Source organism: Apium graveolens, chromosome 1 (assembly GCF_009905375.1).
Source record: "Apium graveolens cultivar Ventura chromosome 1, ASM990537v1, whole genome shotgun sequence".
Taxonomy (NCBI): domain Eukaryota; kingdom Viridiplantae; phylum Streptophyta; class Magnoliopsida; order Apiales; family Apiaceae; genus Apium; species Apium graveolens.
The window spans coordinates 196,634,722-196,660,151 of record NC_133647.1 but is presented as its reverse complement, the minus strand read 5'-3'; the positions used below and the strand labels follow the sequence as shown (position 1 = coordinate 196,660,151).

Below are 25,430 nucleotides of genomic sequence, written 5' to 3'. Positions count from 1 at the left end.
TTTGGCAATGGCTAATTTTGATGATGATGTGTCTCATTACTCCCCTTCAAGCTGGAGGTAGGCTCTGCTGTAGCTCCTAGCTTGGACAGAAGGTAGAAATGCTGCTTAGTTGACAAGGCCTTGGTGAGCAGATCAGCAAGTTGACTGTGAGAAGGGACATGATTGGTTACGATATTTCCGGAGTTGATCTTGTCCCGAATAAAATGACAGTCTATTTCGACGTGTTTCATCCTTTCATGAAGAACTGGGTTTGCAGCGATTGCTATTGCAGCTTGGTTATCACAATTGAGCACAGCAGGTGGTAAATGAGAGAGTCCAATGTCTTTGAGAAGTGTAGAGAGCCAAGTAATTTCACAAGAAGTCACAGCCATAGCACGATATTCGGCTTCGGCCGTTGATCGAGCTACAACACTTTGTTTTTTAGTTTTCCATGAAATTGGTGATGAGCCAAGCAAAACACAAAACCCTGTGGTGGATCTGCGTGACATAGGACACGTTCCCCAATCGCTATCACAATAGGCATTAAGTTCAGCCGCAGAAGAGGAGGAAAGAAGTATTCCTTGCCCAGGGTTCAATTTAATATACCTCAGAAGTTTTGTAGCAGCATCCATATGAGCCGAAGTTGGGTGTTGCATAAATTGTGTAAGCACATTGACAGAGTAGCAGATGTCCGGCCGAGTTATAGTAAGATATATGAGTTTTCCCATGATTCTTTGATAAGGGTGAGGATTCTGTAAGTAGACACCATCATCATGGGTCAAACGAAGGTGAACATCCATTGGAAGTTTAAGAGGAGTTGCAGAACCTAGACCACTAGATTCAATGAGGTCAAGAGCATATTTCTTTTGTGATATAAAGAATCCAGCTGCACTGCGAGTAATCTCAAGGCCCAGAAAGTAGCTTATATTGCCCAAATCTTTCATGTGAAAGTTGGAGGACAACATTGACTTGAGGCTATCAATTGCATCCAAATCGTTGCCTGTAATCAGAAGATCATCCACATATACCAGTACATTAGTAATGGCACTGTTTACAGTATGAGTGAAGAGGCTATAATCCGCAAGCGATTGAATGAAGCCCATTGCTTTCAAGACTGTTGAAAGCTTGGTGAACCAATTCCTGGGGGCTTGTTTCAGCCCGTACAGTGATCTTTTAAGTTTACATACGAATTTAGTTTGTCCAGAATTGAACTCCCCTTGATTCAGTACAATCCTACATCCAATGTGTGTATATCCACGCGGAAGCTTCATGTAAACAACCTCGTCCAAATCGCCATGAAGGAAGGCGTTTGTGACATCCATTTGGACAGCATACCAGTGCTTTACAGCAGCTACAGCCAAGAGAGCACGCACAGTCGTCATCTTGGCGACAGGAGCGAAAGTGTGCTCATAGTCCACTCCGTACACTTGTTTGCAACCAAGGATAACTAACCTCGATTTGTAACGCTCCACTTGTCCATCTGACCTGTATTTTGTTTTGTAGAGCCACTTGCACCCAATAGCACGTTTATTTGGGGGCAATTCAGTGATTTCCCATGTATCATTAGATTCCAAAGCTTCCAGCTCTATGTTCATTGCTTTCACCCAGTTTTTATCTTTAACAGCCTGCTTGAAGTTTGTTGGATCAGCTGTAGTAGTCAATGAAGACAGAAGGCATGTGAATTCTGTTGCCACCACCTGTGAGGTCACTGTGACTAAGTTTGCGGAGGGGTTTGGAAACGGTTTGGTGACATATGACTGCATCCAAGATGGTGGTTTTGTTACTCTGGTTGTTCTTCGAAGTGGCACAATAGGAGATTCATTTGCAGAACTGGACTGAGAATCACTGTCTTGTGGAGTGGTTGTTGATGGAGAAGATGACTGAGAATTATTGTTTGAAACTGGAACATCGAACTCAAAGATATCATCACAGTTGGTGGAAGCAGGTGAAGGCATTTTAGTAGGCAAAGGCAACATATAGGCATCATGGGTATTTTTATTCAATGGAAAAACCGTTTCATTGAACTGTACATCCCTCGACACAAATGGTTGCATTGTAGTTAAATCCAACAGTCTATATCCCTTTTGTGTTGGGGGATATCCCAGAAACACAGATGGAACACCTCGAGCAAGAAACTTGTCTGAACTGTGAGCAGCATTTGTAGCAAATGCGAGGCAGCCAAAGCTTCTCATCGTTGAATAGTCAACATCTTCCTCGAATAACAACTGATAAGGTGACTTGTTGCCAATTACAGAGGAGGGGAGCCTGTTTATTATGTATACCGCTGTAAGTACACATTCCCCCCAGAAAGATGCTTCAAGGCCTGATTGAAATTTAAGCGCTCGTGCTACTTCAAGTATGTGTCGGTGCTTTCTCTCTACCCGGGCATTCTGCTGTGGACGATAGGGACATGAAGTCTGATGTATCATGCCTTGAACTTGGAAAAATTCTTTGCAAGCTGCATCTTTAAACTCTAGAGCATTGTCGGAACGAACTATTTGCACACTTTTTCCAAATTGTTTGTTGACGTAGCTGCAGAAAGTTTTGAGACACTTGAGATATTCTGACTTATTTTCAAGTAGATATACCCATGTTGTTCTTGAAAAGTCATCTACAAGTGTTAAAAAATACCTGAATTTCTGTCTTGTGAGCACTTTGTAAGGGCCCCAGATGTCCACATGTATCAACTCAAACACTTTAGATGCATAGGATTCACTCAAGGGAAAAGGAAGTTTCACAAACTTGGCCATAGGACAGGTCACACAGACTTTATCACAAGCATTGACACAATGTTTTACACAATCAATATATTTCAGTTTCGAGGGAGGGGCATGGCCTAATCTATTGTGCCACAAAGAGTACTGAGATGATAGACTTTGTGTTCCAGCGTTGAAGCAAGTGGGTTTGACACAATTATCAGTCAACAAATAGTAAAGACCATTAAATACTCTCCCTTCTCCTTTGATCTTTTTAGTGTTGGTATCCACTATAGTGCAAGATGTGGGATCAAATACAGCATGACAATTATTATCATGTGACAACTTTTGAATAGAGACCAAATTGTGTGTAAAAAGTGGCACATAAAGGACATTAAGCAGAACAAGACCATTCTTCAAATAAACATCACCAGTATGAGAGACTTTAGCTTTATCACCTGTAGGAAGCTTCACAGCAAGATTTGAGTCTACTACTTTCGTGTTGACTAGCAATCTGAGATTGGATGTCATGTGATCTGTTGCGCCTGTATCCATAATCCACCCATCAGTTTTACTTTCCACCTTGTTGCAGGCAATCATCCCTGAAAAAGGGCTGTCTAAGACATCACAATCTTCAGCACTGGGATGTTGGGCTACAGGAATTAATTTCAAAAGTTGTTGTAGCTGCTGAGGTGAAAACATGACAGCTTGTCCTGTGTTATTACCATTATCTTGATTAGAAGCACAACATTGTGTCATGTTACTCATCTTCTGAGAGAAACCACTTCCATTCTTGGTGTTTGACCATTTTCCACCTGGTGTTGGCCCTTTAGTTTGAGTTTTAGGCTTGTATTTATAATGCCACTTGGGATAGCCTATCACATTCCAGCAGATATCACTGGAATGACCTTTCCCCCCACACACATTACAACCAGGAGAGTTGGGATTATGTGAGTGAACTGTGGCTTTGCTGAGTAGGGCTGATAACTCAGTTTCATAGGGTTGATATTTCAAAGTTTCTCGTTGAGATTCTTCCTGTTGAATAACAGAACAAGCTTCTTCAACACTAGGCAGCGGAGTTGACATTAAAAGTTGGCTTCTTTGTGGACCAAAACTGTCGTCAAGGCCATTAAGAAATTGAAAGAGACGTGACTCTTCTTTTTGTGTATGTATAGCTTGCAAAAATTTTGTAATATCATCACCGATGGTAGTAATAGATGGTAAAAGACTCATCGAATCAAGTTCTTCCCACAGACTACTTAAACTTGTATAATAATCTGCAATACTAAGACCACTTTGTTTCAAACTGAAAAGGTCCTTACTTAACTTATATTTACGAGAGCCATTGGTGAGTTGAAAACGTTTTTCGAGTTGTTTCCAAACCTCAGATGCAGATGTGATGAACAAGACAGATTTTCTTATAGTATCAGAAATGTTATTATGGATCCAGGAGGTTACCATACTATTACAGGTATCCCATTGAATTGCTTCAGTGGCATCTGTGACGCTTCTTACTTCAGTACCGTCGACAAAGCCAATCTTCCTCTTGGACTGCAACTGAATCTCCATAGATCTCCTCCATGAACGATAATCACTGGCTCCTTGAAGCTTCGTGACACTGATAGAAAGTGGGTTATCTGAAGGATGAAGAAATAGTGGATTCTGCATATCAGAGAAGGAGAACTTACTACCACTAGCCATGATTGAAACTATCAAACAGCTACTGTGGATATGAAGGTCTAAGAACTAAGATTTGAAAAGAAAATATGAAAAGAACAGCACACTCTTTGATTTCACTCTTGATAAAGATTTCTCAAGCTAGCAGCTCTGATACCATGATACCTTTTACAAACTAAGCTAAGCTGAGAATATCAACAGCACAGAAATGCAGAGCAATATCTAATTCATTAATTTCTCAGAAAATGATTTTAACAACCTTGCTTGTCCAAAATACAGATAGTGGCTTATATGCCTTGCAGTACACTAACAGAAAAGAGAGAGAAAAGGCTAGGACAAAATGACAGAAGGACCAGGACCACCATACACTAACTTACAGGCCCTGCTTAGGATAACAGAATGGAAAATGATAGAAAGGAAATAATGATAATGAGTGGATAATAACTATCTGATTTGGCAATGGCTAATTTTGATGATGATGTGTCTCATTATGATTCATTGAGGATGTGTTTTTCAACATTGGGATTATAAGTTTGTCATTTTTTTCAATATTACTGATGAATTCTTCATAGTTTTAACTTTTAAGTGTTTGTTAATGTAACTTACTAATGTACTCTGTTGAAACTAAATAAGCCTCGTTATATTGGGTAACCAAAATACTAAATCAACATAAGATTGACATAAATGTCCAATGATATGAGTGTCTTTGTATGTCTTAGTTGTCAGATTCATCTCTACTCTTTGTTATTTCTTATTTCAGTAGCAGAAACTTCACGTGATGAGCTTCTGTCAAATAGTTGACCTCACTTGACCATCTCTGGGCTCCTCCATCAGAAATCATGTTTCAGAAGATATGCTCGCATGATAAAAAACACATCAGATTCATAAACTTCTCAGAATTTAATAAATTATTAATAGATGATGCAGGCCGGCTAGTATTTGTAGCTCTAGCTATTTTACATGTTTTTTAGAAAGTTGACAAATGTAACAGTACATTAGGGAGGGAGGGGTAATGCAAATATACTTGAAAGAACTTACTTGAAACTTGGGGATCATACCGAATACCAGTCATAGAGATCATGCTCCCATTTGATCCCTCTCTCTCTCTCTCTCTCAGTCTCTCTCTCCCAGTCTCTCCCGCTGCTGCTGCTGCAGTGATAAATGGACTACTGAGGAGTATATTTATGCATGAGGGTGTGACTGAAACATAGCCAATGCATGGATCATCCATGCAGATGGATTGGCGCCAGGGATGAGGTATAGACTTGTTGAATGTAAGCTAGTGCTTCATCTCGAGAAGTAATAGTTGGCCATCTTAGGTATCGAGTTACTTTATCATCACTAGCCCATTTGTAGAAATTTTCAGCATCTGAAATGTTGAAGGGCCTGAGAGAGATTCTTGTTGAGTCCATTTAGAGTGAAGTTCTGATTACAAAACCAGAACTTGGAGCAGGACCATAAGATCTAGAAATGATTTATAGCAGAATACTGGCCTAAAGCCTGAAGGGACTTTAGTTAAATTACACCATATGCAAAAAAATAGAAGTAAAAGTTCTAGTCAAAGATGAGCAGCCCATATTGACTAGTTTCACAAGAATCTAATTAATTATAGAGTGCTATACAAGGGCGGCGTAACGAGAGGCCTAACCTAGGCTGAAGTCGCGATTGAGCCAGAAATTTTAGTAAAATGTTTTTTCTTTCGAATTCCCCACTTCTAGTTTAAAATTGGTAGAAAACTTTTTATTAGGGTATGACATCTAGAGATTTGTGATATTTTATCATAGTTTCGTACTATTTTGAAATTCTGGTTCATCCACTCTCCTAATATATATTATCCAATGCTTGGTCTCCAAGTTATAGAAAACTGTCTTCATTTCAATAATTGAGTTGAAGCTTCAGGGAAATTTCTTTGGTATGAAAGTTGCACATATATAAATAGGCCTATCACATGAGGCATACTCTTCAAGAAACAAAACATAAAAACATTCCAAGCACAACATCATATAAATAAACACACATATAGATCTCATGATGCAGAATGAGATTCAGCTCAAGCCAGAAGAAGATGACTATTCAGATATAAGTCTGAGGCCGATGGATGTCGATGACATCGATGATTTCATGGTATGGGCTACAGATGATAAGGTGAGTCAATATTGTTCATGGTCTACCTACACTTCAAAAGAACAGGCTATGAACTATATGACTAACATTGTAGCACCCCATCCCTGGTTAAGAGCCATATGCCTGAAAAATCGCGTGATTGGATCCATTTCTGTGACACCGTTTCAGGGAAATGATGCATGTCGAGGTGAACTTGGTTATGTTTTAGCTTCGAAGTACTGGGGCAAAGGCATTGCCACAAGGGCTGTGAAAATGGTGGCCTCAGTGATATTTGTTGAGTGGCCACATTTAGAAAGATTGGAAGCTCTGGTTGATGTTGCGAATGTTGGATCACAGAGAGTGTTGATGAAAGCTGGATTCGAGAGAGAAGGTGTTTTGAGGAAGTATAGGATTCTGAAGGGAAGGACTAGAGACATGGTGATTTTTAGCCTTCTTTCTAGTGAAGTTACTCAAAGTTAAAGCTAGTATTGCCATTTATATGGCCTTGTATAGGATTGTTAATTCTGATAATTCTGTTGTTATTTTTCATGTATACAGAAGAGCTTGAATATTGTTTGCAAAAGTGTTTGGTTTCATTGATTTCACTATCTAGAAACGAATATATAGACATTTAGACATGTATTAGAAGTTTTAAATTCTGCTTCTTGGTGTGTTTATTTAGAAAAAATCATTTGTAGAAATTAAAATATTCGCACACTTCTACCTGCATTGAGTCTTGAACCCTCGATCTTTTATAGAAATTAAATTTTTAGGGGAACATTGTCCACCACCGCCGCCCGTGCCCCCTACTAAATCCTCCCGTACGTGGGGCTATGGATAATACGGTGAGTAAATTTTGTGTATGGATACTTGCACTTTTAACAGGCCATGGACTATGTGACTAACATAGTCGTTTCTCATCCCTTGCAGAGCGATATACCTCAAAAACCATGCTATATTGGCTTCATTTCCTTAACACCATGTGAAGACAATGATATTTGCAGAGGTCAACTGCAAAGAGGAACTGTCACAGGGGCGGTGAAAATGGCGGCCTCAACGATATTTGTTGAGCGGCCACATTTGAAAAGATCGGAAGCGCTGGTTCCAAAATTTGTCACATAAGTTGAGATAGTTTTTCGAGTTTCTTGCTAAACACTAAAAACTACTTCATTACATTTATGAAAAGTTATATAGATGACCTAAAGAGGGTCATCAAAGAATGCATTACACAAAATGGTGTGGAGATGTTAGAAAGATATGCTTCCTCTGCAACTCCATCATAAATCAATACAAGCGGGAAATAAATGATACATATTTGCGCAGGAAAGATGGGGCGAGTTCATCATCCGTTGAAGGTAGAGGCAAATGATGCAACAAAAAGAAGAAAGAAGAGCAGAGGCGCCGCCAATTTAGTAGAGCTTCCATCTGAGGTACCGTTATCTTTTGATGGTGTGCTGTTGGATCCAGGGCCTGAAACATCGTAAACATTAAGCGTGTTAGTCTTTTCCCGATAAATGTAGTTAGATACAGTTAACCCTCGATGAAGTAATAATCGATAAAGTAATAACCTTGCTAAAATAATATTTTTCTCCGGTCTCAACATAATAGACACAGTGTATCTTTACTCCCGATAAAGTAATAAACTCGCTAAAGTAATATTTTTTAGTACCGACCCTATTACTTTAAAGAGGTTTAACTGTATTAGAGGACTAGTATCGTTTTATACCTGAAGGCGTTCCTTTAGTAGGAGTGCCTGCTGGAGAACCACCTAATGCATAAGATTGATTAGACTTTCTTAAAAAATGTAAACATTCGAGTTAATTTTTTTGATGCTCGGGACTGAAATGTTGGAACACGATGTTATAAGGTCAAAGAACGCTTACCGTTACAGCTACTGGGAGGTGGAGTTTGAACATTGCAGACAGCAGGCAAGGCCTGAGCTTGAGTTTGGTTAACTTGAATACCAGATGTTCCACCACCGTTAAGTACTTCACACAAACACTCGGGCCTTGACTTGGCAACTCTACTAAGCTGCGTGCAGCACCCTGAGTCTGGCTTAGAGGCGTTTCCTGTAATAAAGCTAAGGCAAGGCGACAAGCTAATTAGCGTGTTGGTGCAATCACTTTGAGCTGTTGATCCTGTCCAGAGACTGGCCACTAGGAACATCACAAGGGCTACACCGATTCCTTGAAATGCCATCGATAATCAGTTACAGATTTCGTGTGTGAGTCGAGATGTTATCGATGAATTTCAGGACTGAAAGATTTAGATCAGTGAAGTTGTTGGAAAGGAATGCAATGAAGATGAGGTTTATATAAGGGACTTGGAGAGACTTTTGTTGGTTACCAACCTGTGAGCATATGTAACAACTTTTATTACTAAACAAAATGAAAGTGACTCCGTCCGGGAGTGCTATTGAAAACTGTTGTGCTGTGAGAAAAAATGTTGGTCGAAAAAGTGTTGTCAGGCAAATTAGATGACTGTTTGGTAAATTTTTTTAATATATGCATATTTTGAGATATAATATATAAAAATAATGTTCTTGAGAAGGTTTGATGATGAAACTAATAACTACTTTCGGCAAAATCTGAAAACAGTTTTTTTCAAAAGTATGGGGAACATACTTTTGTTAACAGTCGATTTTAGACCAAAAACGTTTCTCTAAACAATACACAGTTTTTAAAATTTGTCAAACACCTTTCTGACATTTTTTAAACAAAAAGCGGGCTGTAGCTGTCTGCAACAGCACTCCCAAACGGAGCCTTAAAAATTGAATTCAGATTAGTAAATTTTACCTGAACGAAATAAATTAGTATATTTTCAAAAGTTGATAAAGAAGATGACAGAGTTTTGTTATGAGTTGGTGAACAACTTAAACAGCACAAACTAATGACTCAGGCTAGTTATAGCAAATGGTGAAAGGAAGTAAAGCCGCTTAAAGCCGGCTTATGAATTTAGTAGACTTATCTTGAAATCCAAATACTAGATCTTTGATCTTTGTCACTCTGTTTTTGTTATGCTTAGTTAAGAGTTGAATGCTTCTTTTTGGTTTTCTCTAATGATATTCATAGTTTTCCAAAATTATTTTTCGTTTTAGAATATTTCGTCTTTCCGAATGCAAAAAATTTCGATATTCTTATTAAAAAACAGGATTCGAGTGCATTTGATATATTATGTATTCTTCTATTAATCTACTTCCAATCATTTCATTTTTCGTGTTTGTAGTATTTTTAATTAAATTTCGGGTACATCTCATCTATTATGTATTTTTATATTCACCTACTTTCAATCGTTTCATTTTTTAAGATTTTAGAGTAAAATCTAATCAGATCTATATTTAATACTTCCCCTTACTCAAAAATCCATTTTTGGTCGAACAGTGAATTACGGACGCCCATCTTCTCGTGTCTATAATAAATTGTGAAAATATGGGAAATGACCGTCACTCTAACACCTGGGTTAGAGAAATACCAACCGGATCTATATTTTAACCGGGTCAGCAGTATTTTTAGTCAAGTTACTGATTTTGAATGTAGTAATAAACGAGACAATACAGAAATCAAACAACACAAGGTAACTGAGTTATCCATATAGAAGTTAAACAAAACACCATAAAAACTCCATAGAGAGTGATAGAAACACCAATCACACTGCAAGAAATTACACGCAGAAAACACATCTGCTACTTATTGGGAAGATTGCACACACAAAACGCTTCCCAGCAGTTACCAAACTCAAATGAAACATCAACTGTATGCGTTATACAAAGCGAAAACACAAGGATTATCATAGTACTGGATAGTAGGTAACTTTTAGAAACTGCAGAAATTTGAAGCGTACAAAGCCATGAACCAAACAATGAGAAAAGGCAACTTCAATATACTTCCACCAAAAGTTGCACCATTTGCTCTAGTCTCCTTAGATCCTGCATCAACATGATGCATGTTTTTTTTTTCAATTATAAAAGTTAAGTACTGCAGTATTTTGCAACGGATTGTTAACATTTGGGCTGGCACGTAAACTAAGAAAAAAACGAGCAAGTTAGTGGGAATTGCTAAAATTAGTACAATAACATCCTAAACAGGAAAACTTTAACAAATGGATGGAACGGAGAGAGCTATTGATGAAATACGTGGATATCTTTTTTTAGGCATGCAAAACCGTAACATTTTATTATAGTTTTTAGGCTAAATGATCTTTTAACCCTTAAAGTCTATATCGTGATACCCATCAGTCTCAAATGTTTGAACTCGTACCTTTTAAACCCCTGTATGAGATTTCGTATACTTTAGTCCTTTTTACCGTTATCAGTATAAATTGGAGGGACAAAAAAGACATTAACCTCTGAGTTGTACCATTATGGGTCAAAATGTATATTTTTCATAACTTGAGGTGAAAATTTACATTTCTTACATATTTATTATATCTATTAGCCCTTAAAGTATATATGGTGTACTTTTCAACCCTTAAGGTATAAGAAATGTACTTTTTTTTTTTTTTTTTGCTAAATGTACTTTTTAACCCTTAAGGTATAAAAAATGCATCTTTTAACCCTTAAGGGTACAACTCGAAGGGGGTAAAATATCTTTTTTGCCCCTCCGATTTATACCGGTAACGGTAAAAAGCGCTAAAGGGTATGAAATCTCATACCGGGGGTTAAACGATACGAGTTCAAACATTTGAGACCGATGGATATAACACTATAGACTTTAAGGGTCAAAAGATCATTAAACCTATTTTTTAGAGCACCAATGGCTGGAAGAATTCAGTACATTGCATCTGACAAGAAACATCAGTCCGTCTGATAACATACAACCCGGAGAAAAATCTAGTCGAAAGTGGAAGAAAATCACCAACACGATTTGCAGATTGTTTTAGAAACACAATTGAAGTGATCAAAACAGCCTAAAATAGGTAACTTAATAGATTTCATCTTACCTGAAACTGATGGGCTAGGAGAAGCAGCAGGCGAGCCAATTGGAGAGATTGCTGGTCCATTAGCTGGTAACAAAGTATTCAAAAACATAAGGAGCATTAATTTTTAAACATAAATATGTTTGTTTGATATTTATATCAAGTTTTTTGGGTACCATAACAGCGGCTAACTGGTGGAGTCTGCACTTCGCATACAGCAGGAAGAGCAAGCGCTAGTGTCTGATTAATTTTGATTCCCAAAGCGGTTGCAGCATCGCCATTCAGAGCACTGCAAAGGCATTGTGGCTGTGACTTAACAACACTGGCCAGTGATGAGCAGCATGAGGAAGACGGGGTCGATGTGTTGCTTCCAGTAACGTAGTTTAGGCATGATGCCATCCCAATGAGCACGCTAGTGCACCCTGACTGAGCTGCAGTTCTTGCCCAGAACAATGTCATTAATAGGATAATGAGCGAGCCCAGTTCAATTCTTTTGGAACCCATTTTTATCGTGTTGCACAATTAGAATGGATGCATTTTGAGACATCGAAGAGGATGATTTTATACACACATTGGCTGAGTAGCGCACACAATCTTTGTTGAATATACCATATGATTTTGCTGCTAGAAGTAAAATGTTGGTAAACAAGAAAAAGCCCTGTGCCGTAATTTGATATTATTTACTAGTCTATGCAAACCACGCGTGCACCTTTTATAACACTGAAGTGTTAGTGCTTAGCTGATAAAATTATTACACATCCTCGTTTTCTTCTTGCTTAATTTCCTTTTTATAAAGAAAACTGAGCTACAATCTTATGATGTGTACTCATGATACACTCCAGCCATCATATCAAGACTCTAGAAACTAAGAAAAACACTTCACCAGACAGTCTTGCCAATCCAATCCGATACACTCTGCAGAACCAAACCATCAAAGACTTCAATCAAGATTCTTTTTGTTTGTCAGTTGTCCCCAGGCGAGGATGTCTGATTTGTTTATATATCAGGTGACCTCCGATACTCTTTACTCCCAAACCATCTTTAACTTCAATAACCATCTCGCTTGATTCAGAGTAATTATTTTTCTGAATAAAGATTATCCATGACTGTGGTACGGGTTTCCAAGCATTCGTCTCACAAACATCATTTGCAATGGTAGCTTTAAATGCTTTAGAATGCGTAACTGGTTCAGTGTGATCAGTTGTGTGACCAACGTTCAACCAAGCAATTACCATTACCCCTAAGGAGTCGCCAGGTAAGGTTGGTATCCCATGGAATGACAGTCTAGAACTGTCTGAGACTTGATTCATAAACCAATGCGGAATGTCTCTCATCGGAAGATAGATATCAATTCTTTCTCCAGTACCAGACAAAAACTGTAAGAAATACAATTGTAGTATTCATTAGGGAGATATAACTAAGACATTAAAGAAACTTAAATTTAAATTCTATGTAATTATCACACACACACATAGGATGATAGAAATTTTACTTTGGCAGACAGACCGACAGTGGTAACTAACCTGAAACAAGCTCTCTTCGAAAGTGATTGATAGTTTTTCACAACCTGCCATGTCAATCCGTTTGATAGATGCAAGTTTGTCCAAACCTACAATCTTAACCAAGCTATTGCAGTAGGAAAGATACAAGAACCTTAACTGATCCAACTTTGATACATCTAACGATTCAATTGATGTACAAGAACTTGCATACAAATCACTCAGCTTAGGAGGAAGTCCCTGAATTTTCCTAAGATACTTGCACTCTGTCAATGTAAGAGTTTCTACATTGATCAACTGGCCTAGGCCGGGTGGTAGTGAGTGGAAATGACTTCCAGATAAATTTAGATGTTGCAATGATATTAAACAACCAATAGAATCTGGAATATCATAGAGATAGCAGTCCTTGAGATTTAAGTTCTTTAAGGTATACAGAGCAAACACCGCTGGGGGGTCAGCTTCAATATTCTCTAACACTGAGAACCAATTCAAAGCAAGGATTTCCAGGTTCTTCAGATTTTGAATAGAATTAGGAATATTCCTACTTTTGGTGCTCCATGCCCGAAGTTCCTGTAAACCGGAAATACTTCCAATATCCTTGGGCAATCCTTCTAGACTTAAACAATCACCAAGATCTAGTCGTTTCAGTGATTTGATACTGCAGATGCTGCTTGGAAGATTTTTGAGCATCCTGCAGTTACATAACACAAGCTCAACAAGTTCACTTAGATGTCCAAAGGATTCTGGTAACTTCACAAATTTGGTGCCTTCTGCCCAAAGCATCCTCAATGATTCCATATTTCCAATATTGTTAGGCAATTCTTCTAAATTTGAGCAATTATTAAGATCTAGAATTTCCATCGATCTTAGGTTGCATATGCTGGCCGGAAGATACCTAAGCTTCTTGCAACTATGCAGTAGCAAGTTAGTGAGTTTACTTAAATGTCCAATGGATTCCGGTAAGCTTGTTATTTTTGTACCCGCTGCCCCAAGCATGCCTAAGGATTCCATGTTCCCAATATTGTTAGGTAATTCATTTAAATTTGAACAATAATTGACATCTAGACATTCCAGTGCTCTCAGGTTGCAAATGTTTCTTGGAAGATTCCTGAGCTTCTTGCAGTTATGTAGTAACAACTTACTGAGTTCACTTAAATGTCCGATGGATTTTGGTAAACTTTTAAGTGCTGTGTTCTCAGCTGAAAGCAACATCAAAGATTTCATATTCCCCAGTCCGGATGGTAATCCTTCAAGAATCAAGCAACGATTAAGATCAAGATGTTCCAATGCTGTCAAGTTGCATATACTGCCTGGTAGGCATTTTAGCTTCAAGCATCCCATCAAATTCAACTTAACCAGGCTAACTAAGTTTCCAATTGATGGGTCAACCTCTACCAGGTCTAAACAACCTCGTAGAGTCAGATCCTCTAGGCATGGCAATCCGCTGAAGTCTGGAGTTATCGTCAAGAATTTACAGTTGCTGATATTTAAGATCTTCAGATTTTCCATACTCTTCAGTTTATTGTTGAGATAAGAAAAATGTCAAAACTAGTTATTCATTTTGTTGGGAAAACAAAAGCTATTAAACGTCACAGTAAATTACCTTAGGACCATTCCACAATATCTTGAATCTGCTCTGTTGTAGATCAAGGAAAACCAAGTTTTTTGGACAGAAATCAGTTGGTAAACAATCCAAAGGACAGGCTTGCCAGGAAAGCCACCTTAACTCTTCAAATATACCTGTAAAACTTCCACTAAGATTCACCTTGTTAATGCTTAGCAATCTTAATTTATGCAATTTTTCAAATGTGCTGGTTTTAAATGACAATTTATATCCCCATCTGGTTCTATATCTGATGCAGAGGTCTTCCTGTAGTACTCCGCCAGATGGGATGATACACTCTATGCATTTCTTCCCCTAATATTCAATCCACCAAAAAAATTTAGGAAAAGAATTTTTTTAACAGACTGTACACATGAACTTATCAAAGCTAGAGATATTTATGTTTCAGATTTCAGACTAATGGTAATGAATTATTTAAAAACATTAAAAATAGTAAAAAAAAATGCTGAGTTTATTACTGAATTACCTTGTTTCCATCTAACACATTGAAAATGTCTTGACAGGACCACAATCGACTGTGTTTCCAAGGTTCCTTAGGCAAATTATTATGAGCAATATCTCTTCCCATATCTCGTAGTAGATCGTGCATCCTCAACTCATTTTTCTCATTTACTGATAGTAAACATCTTTCCATTAAAATGGTAATATCATTATTCGAATCGAAGCCACATGAGTTTAATATAGTAACTGTCATGTCTCTATCATTTCCAATGAAAAAACATGCAATGTCAAGGAACACAGCCTGCAGATTTCCAATTCCGAGTGCATGGTAGCTTATTAAGAGTTTCTTTTGAATGTCATTTCGAGGAATTTGTTGCAATTGGCTGAGGGAACGTCTCCATTCTCCCATGGATCTTTTAAACAAATAAGATCCTAAAACTACGAGAGCCAATGGAAGTCCTCCTGCTTGATATGCAATGCCTTCAGAAAGTTCCATATAATCTTCCGGTGGAATTGGTTTTTTGAAGGCATGTCGACTAAAGAGCTCCAAGGACTCACATCTGTCTAGTTTTTCAACGCTATACCTCTTATCTACCTCAATTTGTTCGAGTAGACCTGCATCCCGTGTTGTTATGACGATTCTACTACCTTCTGCAAATTGGTTCCACTGTCCTGCTAAATAGTCAAATTGCCTTCTGTTGTTCAAATCATCTAGAACGATAAGAACTTTCTTAGAACATAACCTTTCCATCAACAAGCTGACCCCTCTATCTTCATTTTGAACCCTTACGTTATCTACTATTAGAATTTCAGAAAGAAGCTGCTCTTGTAAGTGAACTATACCATCATGTCCTTCTGAAGCTTCTCTTACATTAGCAAGAAAGCAACTACCTTCAAAGTGACGGAAGTTCTCGTTAAAGAGAGCTTTTGCAATGGTCGTTTTACCTATACCACCCATACCATAGATTCCAATCTTTCGGATTTCATTGTTACCAAGGCTCAACAACTGTGTTATTTCTCCCAAGCGAGACACTATTCCAACTGGTTCCATTGCAACATTTAAAGCTACAAGGTTTACTTCAAGTAGGACCTTTTTTACAATTATCTGGATGAGCTCAACTTCATACCTGCAAAGATTTTACAGATGACAGAACTATAGTTATTGGTTGATTCATCAAAACAATACTAAATTGCAAGGCATGCTGATTAAACAGGGTGCATTAGGTATCTATTTATATTATTTACTCATTTAAGAGAGAGTAGAGATATAAGAGATAGCCAAGGTTACCACAGCGCCAAGTCGACCCTCGACGCCCAAGTACCTTCGTGAAGACTAGTCGATAAGTCGCCCGACTAGTCGTAAAAAGTCGACAAAATGTTCATTATACATATAATTACTTGATTTAAATATATTATAATTGAACATGTTAGTTTTATAATTTAAATAAAAAATAATAGAATAATAAGTTCAAAATATGCACGGTACACCACAATTATGGTTATGAAGACCCCAAGTCTGGCTACCAGACTCTTGGGCGACCTTCACGTCAACTAGTCGACGACAAGTCGGGCTTCGAGACTCTCGGCGCCTGAGTACCTTTGCGTCGACTAGTGGTCTTCGTGATAACAATGGAGATAGCTTCATTCACAGTGTAAGAGACAATGCAGTAATGATATGGTTGCGAGAAATAAATGTTGCTTACCCATCAGCATCATTGTGCAGGTCATAACCAGAGAGATTCGCAGCTTCAGTTAATGCAGCTTTCCATTTATCCACCTTTTCCATGTTCAAAAAATATGTCTTCTCGTGACCCTCGAAAGCTATTTGAAAACTCTCAGTTTTGTTGCGTACAACTGATGGACTAACATCATAAAAAACAGGATAAACAGATTTTCCCATTTTTGGTTTGCATTCCAGAATCTCTACAAGTTCATCTAAACACCAGGGGGAGAAGGCATAGTTTTTCGAGAAGATAACAAGAGAAACATCAGACCCTCGAATTGCCTCACGCAACTGATGTGATATATCTTCGCCTCTTGGAAGTCCATAATCATCCATAAATGTTTTGATGCCGGCCTGCTTTAAAGCAGTGTATAAGTGACCGGTAAAAGTTTTGCGATTATCTTCGCCTCTGAAGCTTAGGAATACATTCCAATGAGGATTAAAAGAACTGGAAGAGAATCGGTTATTGTTACTTGTACAAGCAGCCATGGCGCCTAATATGAGTAAACTCGGATATATGAACGCAGCAACTATGTGAAGTATCTTTCTTTGAAATTTTAGTGAAGTAAAGGTATATTTGTAAACAGAGGTAGAAAACACATAAGAATTGACATCGAGAAAGGCTGTCATTGAAATAATCGGATGTGGTGATAATTACAAGGAATTACCTGATATTCAAGAAGGTCCCCATGAAAATTATCAAGAATCTTGTAATAAGATTCTAGAACTACTTGATAGTTGATGCCTAAACCAACTGGGAATATCTCCACATTTGCAGAGACAACCTGTCACATACACAAGAACATTATTGGAAACATTAATATATAACTGACACAAGGTTAAAGAAATTTCGATCACGATTCTTTATGTTTTCCTGCACACAAATAGATAGATGGAAATACACAAACAGATAGGACCAACCTGAAACAAACTTTCTTCGAAAATGATAGATAATTTTTCACAACCTGCCATGTCAATCAGCGTTATTGATTCAAGTTTGTCGCAACCTGAGATCTTAATCAATCTACTGCAATAGGAATTTCAGTGGATGTACAATAACATGCATTTAAATTGCTCGACATATGAGGAAGTTTAGGTAATTCCCAAAGGCATTTGCATATATACAAAATTTCTCATGCACAAACACACAATATACACAGATTATTAGAAAAATCAATACATAAGTTGAGATTAACGGATAGGAACATATTACAACGATTTAGCTAATTTCAATCTACAATTTCTTTGATCTCATTCAGACAGATTTGGTCATACCTATTATACATTGGACAAAAGAATGAACAGGGAACACAACAACATCCGACTCTCGCTTAGTTGTGAGCATTAACCAGCCTACCGCGTGAACTTCCATTGCCAAGATAAGGACCAGCTACAACTTCATTCAGCGGAAGCACTTGGCACTTGCAGGAGATCCGAGAAATATAGAGGTGGCACATTTAAATATATACCAAATGTGCTCTCATCTGCATCAGACCGTGTCCTCCTACCCTTACTGAAACTATTTCATTGGCATACAGAGGGAATTGTACTTGTGGTATGAAGCTTACCCACGACTGTGAAAAATGCTTTTGATTCCATACCGATGTCTGGCAGAGCCATGTGGTATAACGTTCTTTAACTGTAACGAGAGCAGAAAATCCTGAAGACCAATGGAAAGATGAATAACCAACATTTAACCAAAGAATAACCCCTAAATAACTGGTGGAAACAGTTGCTGGCATTGAGAAAACGAATGTATCACCGAACATACTATATGGTTCTTGAATACTGACGTTACTGAACCATTGCGGAATGTTCATCATTGGAAGATAAATGTCAACCCTCCCCCCAATTCCACAATATAACTGTTACATATACACATCACATTATTACTAGGTAATGAAGAATGATTTAATTTTATTTTTTTGTAATGATTATATCCGCTGGTCATTTACAAAATGGTAATATGGAGATGGAGAACAGTAGAACAGAGGAGAAGAAGAACCTGAAACAAACTCTCTTCAGGGGTGAATGACAGACTTCTGCAACCTGCCAACTCAATTCGCGTTATAGATTTGAGTTCGTTGAATCCTACAATCTTTACCAAGCTAATGCAGCAGGAAAGATACAAACACCTTAAGTGATTCAACTTCGATATGACCAGTGTTTCAATTGATTTACAGGAACTTGCATATAGATCGGTCAAGTTAGGTGGGAGTTCAAGGATTGCCCAAAGATACTTGCACTCTGTCAATGTAAGACTTTTTAGATTCAACAACTGACCGAGGGTGGATGGTAGTATATAGAAACGGTTTTTTGATAAATTCAGATGCTGCAATGATGATAAATCCCCGACAGAATCTGGAAGATCGACCAGATAGCAAGCACTAAGATTTAAGTTTGTAAGTGAATTCAAACACCAAACTGAGGACGGAATGAATCTAGTATTCCTTGAAATAGAACACATATTCCTATCAAATTCTTGTGCTTGGAACGGCAAGACCAGGACTTCAAGGTTCTTCAGGCATCCAATAGATTTAGGAACTTCCCTAAACATGGTGTTGCATGCTCGAAGTTCCCTCAAGGTTATAATATCTCCTATATTATCGGGCAATCCTGTAAGAGTTGAACAACCACTAAGATCTAGACATTCCAGTGATCTGAGACAACCGATGCTCGTAGGAAGATATTTGAGCCTCCTGCAGTTACTTAATACAATCTTAACAAGTTTGCTCAGACGTCCAGTGGACTCTGGCAATGTCATTATATCTGTTTCTGTTGCCTGTAGCATCCTCAAGGATTCCATGTTCCCGATCTCATTTGGTAGTTCTTGTAAATCAGAGCAATAGTTAAGATCTAGACATTCCACTGCTTTAAGGTTGCAAATGCTACTTGGAAGATGCCCGAGTTTCTTGCAGCTATGCAATAACAACTTGCTGAGTTTACTTAAACGTCCAATGGATTCTGGTAAGTATGCTATTCCAGTGTGCTCTGCAGAAAGCACTTCTAAGGATTGGATGTCCCCTAATGCGTCAGGCAATACCTCTAAATTTGAACAACCACAGAGGATTAGATGTTCCAATGTTCTGAGGTTGCAAAGGGTACTGGGAAGATAACGGAGCTTCTTGCATTTATTAAATTTCAAGACAACCAATTTACTGAGTTGTCCAATGGATCCTGGTACTGTTGTAATAGCAGTGCATCCTGCCCGAAGAATGCTCAAGGATTTCATATTCCCCAGTCTGTCAGGTAACCCTTCAAGGATTGAGCAATCATCAAGATATAGTTGTTCCAATGCTGTCAAGTTGCATATGCTGCTAGGAAGACATTTTAGCTTTATGCAGCCCATCAAATTCAGCTTAATCAGCCTAATTAAGTGTCCAATAGATGGGTCAAGCTCTACCACATCAGCACAACCACTTAAATTTAGCTCCTCAATGCATGGAATTCTGCTGAAGTCCGGGGTTGTTGTCAACAATGTGCAGCTACTGATATTTAGGATCTTCAAATGTTCCAGACACTACAGTTTAAAAAGTACTTAGTTTTATATTTTGTTTAAAAATATACTAATCTTTGTAGTAACTTAATTACCTTAGGACCATTCCACAATATCTTGAAATTGCTCTGTTGTAAATCTAGGAAAACCAAGTTCTTCGGATAGAAATCAGTTGGTAAACAGTCCAAAGAACAGCCTTGCCAAGAAAGCCACCTTAACTCTTCGAATATGCCTTTAAAACTTCCAATGAGATGCATCTTGTTGATACTAAGCAGTCTCAATTTATGCATTTTTACGAAAGCACTGGTTTCAAATGATACATTCATTGGTAGTCCTCCATACGGAATGATACATTCGATGCTTTTCTTTCCCTAATATTATTTCAAAGAACAGAGTTATTATATTTTTTCTAACAGATAATACCATGAAGTCATGAGATCAGGATATCATGAATCTGTTAAACAAGTGACAAATTTTATTGATTAAACAAGCAAAACTGAGAGTATATTAGTCAGTTACCTTATTTTTGTTTAACGCATTGCAAATATCTTCATATGACCACAGTCGACTGTGTTTCCAAGGTTCATAAGGGCAATTATTACGAGCAATATCTCTTCCCATCTCCCGTAGTAGATCGTGCATCCTGATCTCATTTTTGTCATTTACTGATAGCAAGGATCTTTCCATCAAAATTATGATTTCATGTTCTGAATCGAAGCCACATGAGTTTAATATACTAACTTGCCATGTCTTTATCATTACCGATAAAATAACATGCGATATCAAGGAAGACATCCTGCAAGTTACCATCACCAAGCGCATGGTAGCTTATAAGAAGTTTCTTTTGAATCTCATTTCGAGGAATTTGTTGCAATTTATGTAGGGAACTTCTCCATTCTGTCATGGATCTTTTAAACAAATAAGATCCTAATACCTCGAGTGCTAACGGAAGCCCTTCTGCTTGGCGTACTATGCTCTCTGAAAGTTCCATATAATCACTGGATGGAATTGGTTTCCTGAAAGCATGTCGACTGAAGAGCTCCAAGGACTCGTGTCTGTCTAGTTCCTCAACATTGTACCTCTCATCTACCTCAATTTGTTCAAGTAGACCTGCATCCCGTGTTGTTATGATGATTCTGCTTCCTACAGCAAATTGGTTCCACTGTCCTGCTAAGTAATCAAATTGCCTTCTGTCGTTTAAATCATCCAGCACAATGAGAACTTTTTTAGAACATAATCTTTCCATCAACAAGCTGATCCCTCTGTCTTCATTTTCAACCCTGATTTTATCTACTATTAGAATTTCGGAAAGAAGCTGCTCTTGTAAGTGAAGTATACCGTCATGTCCTTCTGAAGCTTCTCTAACATTTGCAAGAAAGCAACTACCTTCAAAGTGACGGAAATTTTTATTGTAGAGAGCTTTGGCAATGGTCGTTTTCCCTATTCCACCCATACCGTATATCCCAATCTTTTGGATATCGTGACTGCTGGTTCTCATCAGTTGTGTTAATTCTTCCAGACGAGATTCTATTCCAACTGGTTCCTTTGCCACATTCAGACCTACTAGATTTACTTCAAGTAGGACTTTTTTTACGATTATCTGGATGAGTCTAACTTCATACCTGCCAAAAGATATTAGAATAATTAATGCAAGTAATAAATACAAGTCCTTTATAGGCATTGATTTGAGCCAATAAGTAATAAATCCAGTAACTTCATATCTGGATGTATCTATTTGGACTCCTAGACGATGAAGTTTCTGGTAGTGAGAAGAACCATCAGACTCATATCGCACACCCACTCACCTAAAATTGCAGAGTCCAGGTAACAACATTCTTATCCTTTATTCGTAAAACTTATGACTGCAATACCATGAGGAAGATAAGCTTATGGTTTATAAATATAAATTTTCTGTAAAAGCCTTATTTTATGTAGTGTCTGCAGTCTATTTGCGAATCATCTACTACATAGCTATAATAAATATACAGTTTTAACCATATTGTATTCCTCCAATCCAAGATTTCTGCTAACGATTGGCAAAGGACCAGCTATCCGAAAACTTTGAAACTACATGGATGTTCAACGTACCACTAAAGTTATTCTATGTTCAGTTGTCAGCTCTTATAAAACCTTAAAGAACACTTATTCAATTCTATCTCTAGGGGCGGAATCAGGATTTTCATATAGGGGGACCAGATCATTTAGACGGGTCAGATCCAAGTTACTTCAAAATATTTCAAATTTAACATTCAAATTTCTATGATTTTGGACATTTGGCAGCTGACTCTGCCCCCACCCCCCAGTTCGGCCCTTGCCTATATCATTAACATCATGATTTTTTATTGAAATACCGGAGAAGGAGCTTTTTTCTACACAATTAAACTATTGATCCCTATAAAAAATAAGTATAAAATATAAACTTATAATACTGTACAAACTCTGTTCATTACTTGATCAATAAAGTAATGCGAGAAATTGAAGTAGCTTACCCATCTGCATCATTTTGCAGGTCATAACCGGACAAATTTGCAGCTTCAGTGAGCGCAGCTTTCCATCTTTCCACCTTGTCCAGGTTCGAAACATATCTCTTCTCATGACTCTCGAAAGCATCTGAAAAACTCCCGGTTTTGTGTCGTACTAGTGTTGGACTAACATCATAGAAGACAGGATAAACCAACTGTCCAGTCCTTTTTTTACATTTCAGGATCTCCACAAGCTCGTTAAGACACCAAGGCGACGAGGCGTAGTTGGCTGAGAAAATAACAATAGAAATCTCTGAACCCTGGATTGCCTTTATTAGCTGCTGTGAAATTTCTTCACCTCTTGGAAGTCCATAATCATCCATAAAAGTTTTGATTCCAGCCTGTTTCAAAGCTGTGTACAAGTGACTTGTAAAAGTTTTGCGTGTGTCTTTGCCTCTGAAGCTCAAAAAAACTTTCCAATGACGATAAGAAGAATCGAAAGATAAGCCATGTTGATTAGCACTTGTTGAAGCTGCCATTACCAGAGGATTTGATGAGACTGAGTACATAGAGATCAGAACAGAGGATATGGATGATGAGAAAGGTCTGAGGCTTAGAGCAGTTGACTTCAAATATAATGCAAGAATTTAATGCATTTGTTCCCGTTGACCCTTGAATTGAGAAAAGCATGAAAATCAACAATTGTGAATTCTATGATCACACTCAACAAGATTTGTCTTAGTAAAGTTTACAAAATTTAAACCGATTTTTCTGGCAGGTTGCATGTACAAAAAAATCTACCAATAAAAATAAGTCAGCTCATAGAAGTTATTTTTAGGAAGAGGTCATGAACATGCAGGTCAACTAATAAAAGTAGTAGTAGTACCTAGAGCAAGCCCATAGCACACACGAAAAAACCCAATTTTAAAATCTGTCACATGCAAAACAAAAATATTTGACGGTTAACGGAAGCGAATTGTATTAATTATTTTATATAATTGATGTAATTAGCTAAAATAATTGATTCTCGCAATAGATTTACAACTACAGGAAGTTGTCCCTGAAAAATATTAAAGTTTGAAGATTATCAAAATATTACAATCATGTTACAACAATAGTAAGTTTTTGCTAAAAAAAGGAACATAACATTTTAAATTCTACCTTGGCAAAAAAAAAAGAGCATTACAAATTCTACCAATGAGACTTTGCAAGGAATAAATCGGCAGATAGCATTACAGAACATTACAGAAAATGTTGTTTTTTGTTATTGGTCGACAAGTGTTTGACAAAATGTCTGAAAGAGTTAAAATTAGGGTTGAAAAAAAATGTTGCGAGAATAAGAGATATAAGAAATAGCTTCATTCGCAGTGTAAGAGACAATGCAGTAATGATAAGGTTGCGATAAATAAATGTTGCTTACCCATCAGCATCATTGTGCAGTTCATAACCACAGAGATTCGCAGCTTCAGTTAATGCTCGGCTTTCCATATACTTTCACTATTCACCTCAAGAATAAAAACCATTAATCGAATACTAAATTAATTATGCGCAAAAGATTCGATTTTTTTTTTAATTTAGTGAGTATCGTATTAACACAGATATATGAACGCAGCAACTATAAAGTACCTTCCATTGAAATTTTATACACATTACATTGACCTCGAGAAAAGGTTGCCATTCATAAATACAATGAACTACGTGCAATTGAAGACTGTGCTTTGTGCACTGCAATTAGAAAATATTCAAGAAGGTCCCCATGGAAATTATCAGCCTTGGATGCTTGTCCTATTGATTTCTGACAAAACAAAATTGTAGATCGATGGAAATTAAAAAATTGCATGTGTAAAATGCGTGATAAAGTAGTGTTTTGGGACCAAAATGTTACATAGTGCCCGTTTGGGAAATCTTAAAATAAGTAACTTATGACTTAAAATGATTAAGTGCGAAATAAGTGATAAGTTGATAAATACTTATAAGTTCTATAAGTGTTTGGATAAATTTACTTATAAGTCAGAATTTTTTTTACTTAAATGAATTAAAACAAATAATTATTAAATATAATTATCTTAGTTCATGAATCTTAAATTAGAAAATATTTAAAACTTTATATTTTAAAATCAAAACTTTAGAAAAAAGTGAAAAAATGAAAATAAGTTGGAAAAAAGTACGTCACTGCCAACTTTCAACTTATCAGCTTATAAGTTGTAAATTCAGCTTATAAGTTGGGTCGACAAACACTCGTCGATAAGCTGTTAAGGGCTTATAAGCCATAAGTGGCTTATAAGTAGCGTGACAAACAGGCCCATAATATAGTGTTTGGTGCCAAAACACTGCTTAGTATAGAGTCTTGTCCTTATTTTCATTAAATGTCAAAGGAATCAACGGTACTTCAAGTAACGTTTTGCTCTAAAAAAAGAAATAAACATAACAGTGTTTAGTGTAGCGTTTTGCTTGTTAAAAAATTAAAAAAAATAAATAAAAACTAGCAAAACGTGGAGCGAAGTACCATTATACCAAAAACGCTAGACGAAGTGCCGTTACGAAGTGATATTTTGGATAATTATTTTCAGAAGTGACATTTTGAACCACTTTTGACCCTAAAGTGACATTTAGGGCCACCACCCCGAGTGGGGTCTTTAGCCCTCACTGGATTTTCAAAAAACGTTACTAAAAATATGAAATTTATGCATGACCTTGTTAACGTTTAAATTCTTCCTAAGATTATAATTTCCACGCTAGGAATCGAATCCGTAACCTCACTAAAAGAAACCGATACCTCAATCACTGCACCCAACCTTTGTTGATACAAGAAACTA

The 25,430-nt window shown here is 37.3% G+C and overlaps 4 protein-coding genes and 1 pseudogene across 7 annotated transcripts; 1 reads left to right on the top strand and 4 right to left on the bottom strand.

Annotated features, from left to right (window-relative positions):
- Positions 1 to 6,307: 6,307 nt before the first annotated feature.
- On the top strand, positions 6,308 to 7,120 carry LOC141676869 (uncharacterized). The gene has a single exon (XM_074482590.1). The coding sequence runs from the start codon at positions 6,381 to 6,383 to the stop codon at positions 6,933 to 6,935; it is 555 nt and encodes a 184-aa protein (XP_074338691.1). The 5' UTR covers positions 6,308 to 6,380; the 3' UTR covers positions 6,936 to 7,120.
- Positions 7,121 to 7,671: 551 nt separating this feature from the next.
- Positions 7,672 to 8,748, bottom strand: LOC141676884 (non-specific lipid transfer protein GPI-anchored 5-like). The gene is made up of 3 exons (XM_074482612.1): positions 8,339 to 8,748; positions 8,182 to 8,223; positions 7,672 to 7,925 (listed from the first exon to the last, which is right to left on the bottom strand). Exons 1-3 carry the CDS (start codon positions 8,652 to 8,654, stop codon positions 7,798 to 7,800), a joined length of 486 nt encoding a protein of 161 aa, XP_074338713.1. The 5' UTR covers positions 8,655 to 8,748; the 3' UTR covers positions 7,672 to 7,797.
- Positions 8,749 to 10,038: 1,290 nt separating this feature from the next.
- Positions 10,039 to 11,873, bottom strand: LOC141676879 (non-specific lipid transfer protein GPI-anchored 26-like). Its single transcript, XM_074482598.1, has 3 exons — positions 11,546 to 11,873; positions 11,394 to 11,456; positions 10,039 to 10,380 (listed from the first exon to the last, which is right to left on the bottom strand). Exons 1-3 carry the CDS (start codon positions 11,871 to 11,873, stop codon positions 10,268 to 10,270), a joined length of 504 nt encoding a protein of 167 aa, XP_074338699.1. The 3' UTR covers positions 10,039 to 10,267.
- Positions 11,874 to 12,313: 440 nt separating this feature from the next.
- LOC141676817 (disease resistance protein Roq1-like) lies at positions 12,314 to 18,065 on the bottom strand. Of its 4 annotated transcripts, XM_074482545.1 has the most exons (8): positions 17,932 to 18,065; positions 17,578 to 17,621; positions 17,325 to 17,441; positions 16,637 to 17,010; positions 14,959 to 16,060; positions 14,472 to 14,786; positions 12,893 to 14,380; positions 12,314 to 12,745 (listed from the first exon to the last, which is right to left on the bottom strand). In XM_074482545.1, the coding sequence occupies exons 1-8, from the start codon at positions 18,026 to 18,028 to the stop codon at positions 12,314 to 12,316; spliced, it is 3,969 nt and encodes a 1,322-aa protein (XP_074338646.1). In that variant the 5' UTR covers positions 18,029 to 18,065. The 4 variants fall into 4 exon arrangements, with proteins under 4 accessions (XP_074338646.1, XP_074338651.1, XP_074338655.1 ...); XM_074482550.1 differs by lacking the exon at positions 17,932 to 18,065 and having other exon boundaries at positions 16,637 to 17,203; positions 17,578 to 17,616; XM_074482554.1 differs by lacking the exon at positions 17,932 to 18,065 and having other exon boundaries at positions 16,637 to 17,104; positions 17,578 to 17,616.
- LOC141676841 (TMV resistance protein N-like) lies at positions 17,654 to 24,384 on the bottom strand (annotated as a pseudogene).
- Positions 24,385 to 25,430: the final 1,046 nt, after the last annotated feature.

What these genes read in the sequence shown, in the direction of transcription:
- LOC141676869 (XM_074482590.1), top strand. Translation starts at nt 6,381, where the DNA reads ATGATGCAGAATGAGATTCAGCTCAAGCCAGAAGAAGATGACTATTCA.
- LOC141676884 (XM_074482612.1), bottom strand. Translation starts at nt 8,654, where the DNA reads ATGGCATTTCAAGGAATCGGTGTAGCCCTTGTGATGTTCCTAGTGGCC. An exon ending in ACCTCCCAGTAGCTGTAACG is followed by an intron (nt 8,224 to 8,338) that starts GTAAGCGTTCTT and finishes CTTATGCATTAG; the next exon opens with GTGGTTCTCCAGCAGGCACT. An exon ending in TACTAAAGGAACGCCTTCAG is followed by an intron (nt 7,926 to 8,181) that starts GTATAAAACGAT and finishes ACGATGTTTCAG; the next exon opens with GCCCTGGATCCAACAGCACA.
- LOC141676879 (XM_074482598.1), bottom strand. Translation starts at nt 11,873, where the DNA reads ATGGGTTCCAAAAGAATTGAACTGGGCTCGCTCATTATCCTATTAATG. An exon ending in ACCAGTTAGCCGCTGTTATG is followed by an intron (nt 11,457 to 11,545) that starts GTACCCAAAAAA and finishes CTTTGTTACCAG; the next exon opens with CTAATGGACCAGCAATCTCT. An exon ending in TCCTAGCCCATCAGTTTCAG is followed by an intron (nt 10,381 to 11,393) that starts GTAAGATGAAAT and finishes ATGTTGATGCAG; the next exon opens with GATCTAAGGAGACTAGAGCA.
- LOC141676817 (XM_074482538.1), bottom strand. Translation starts at nt 17,286, where the DNA reads ATGACAGCCTTTCTCGATGTCAATTCTTATGTGTTTTCTACCTCTGTT. An exon ending in ATGTGTTAGATGGAAACAAG is followed by an intron (nt 14,787 to 14,958) that starts GTAATTCAGTAA and finishes ATTGAATATTAG; the next exon opens with GGGAAGAAATGCATAGAGTG. An exon ending in TATTGTGGAATGGTCCTAAG is followed by an intron (nt 14,381 to 14,471) that starts GTAATTTACTGT and finishes AATAAACTGAAG; the next exon opens with AGTATGGAAAATCTGAAGAT.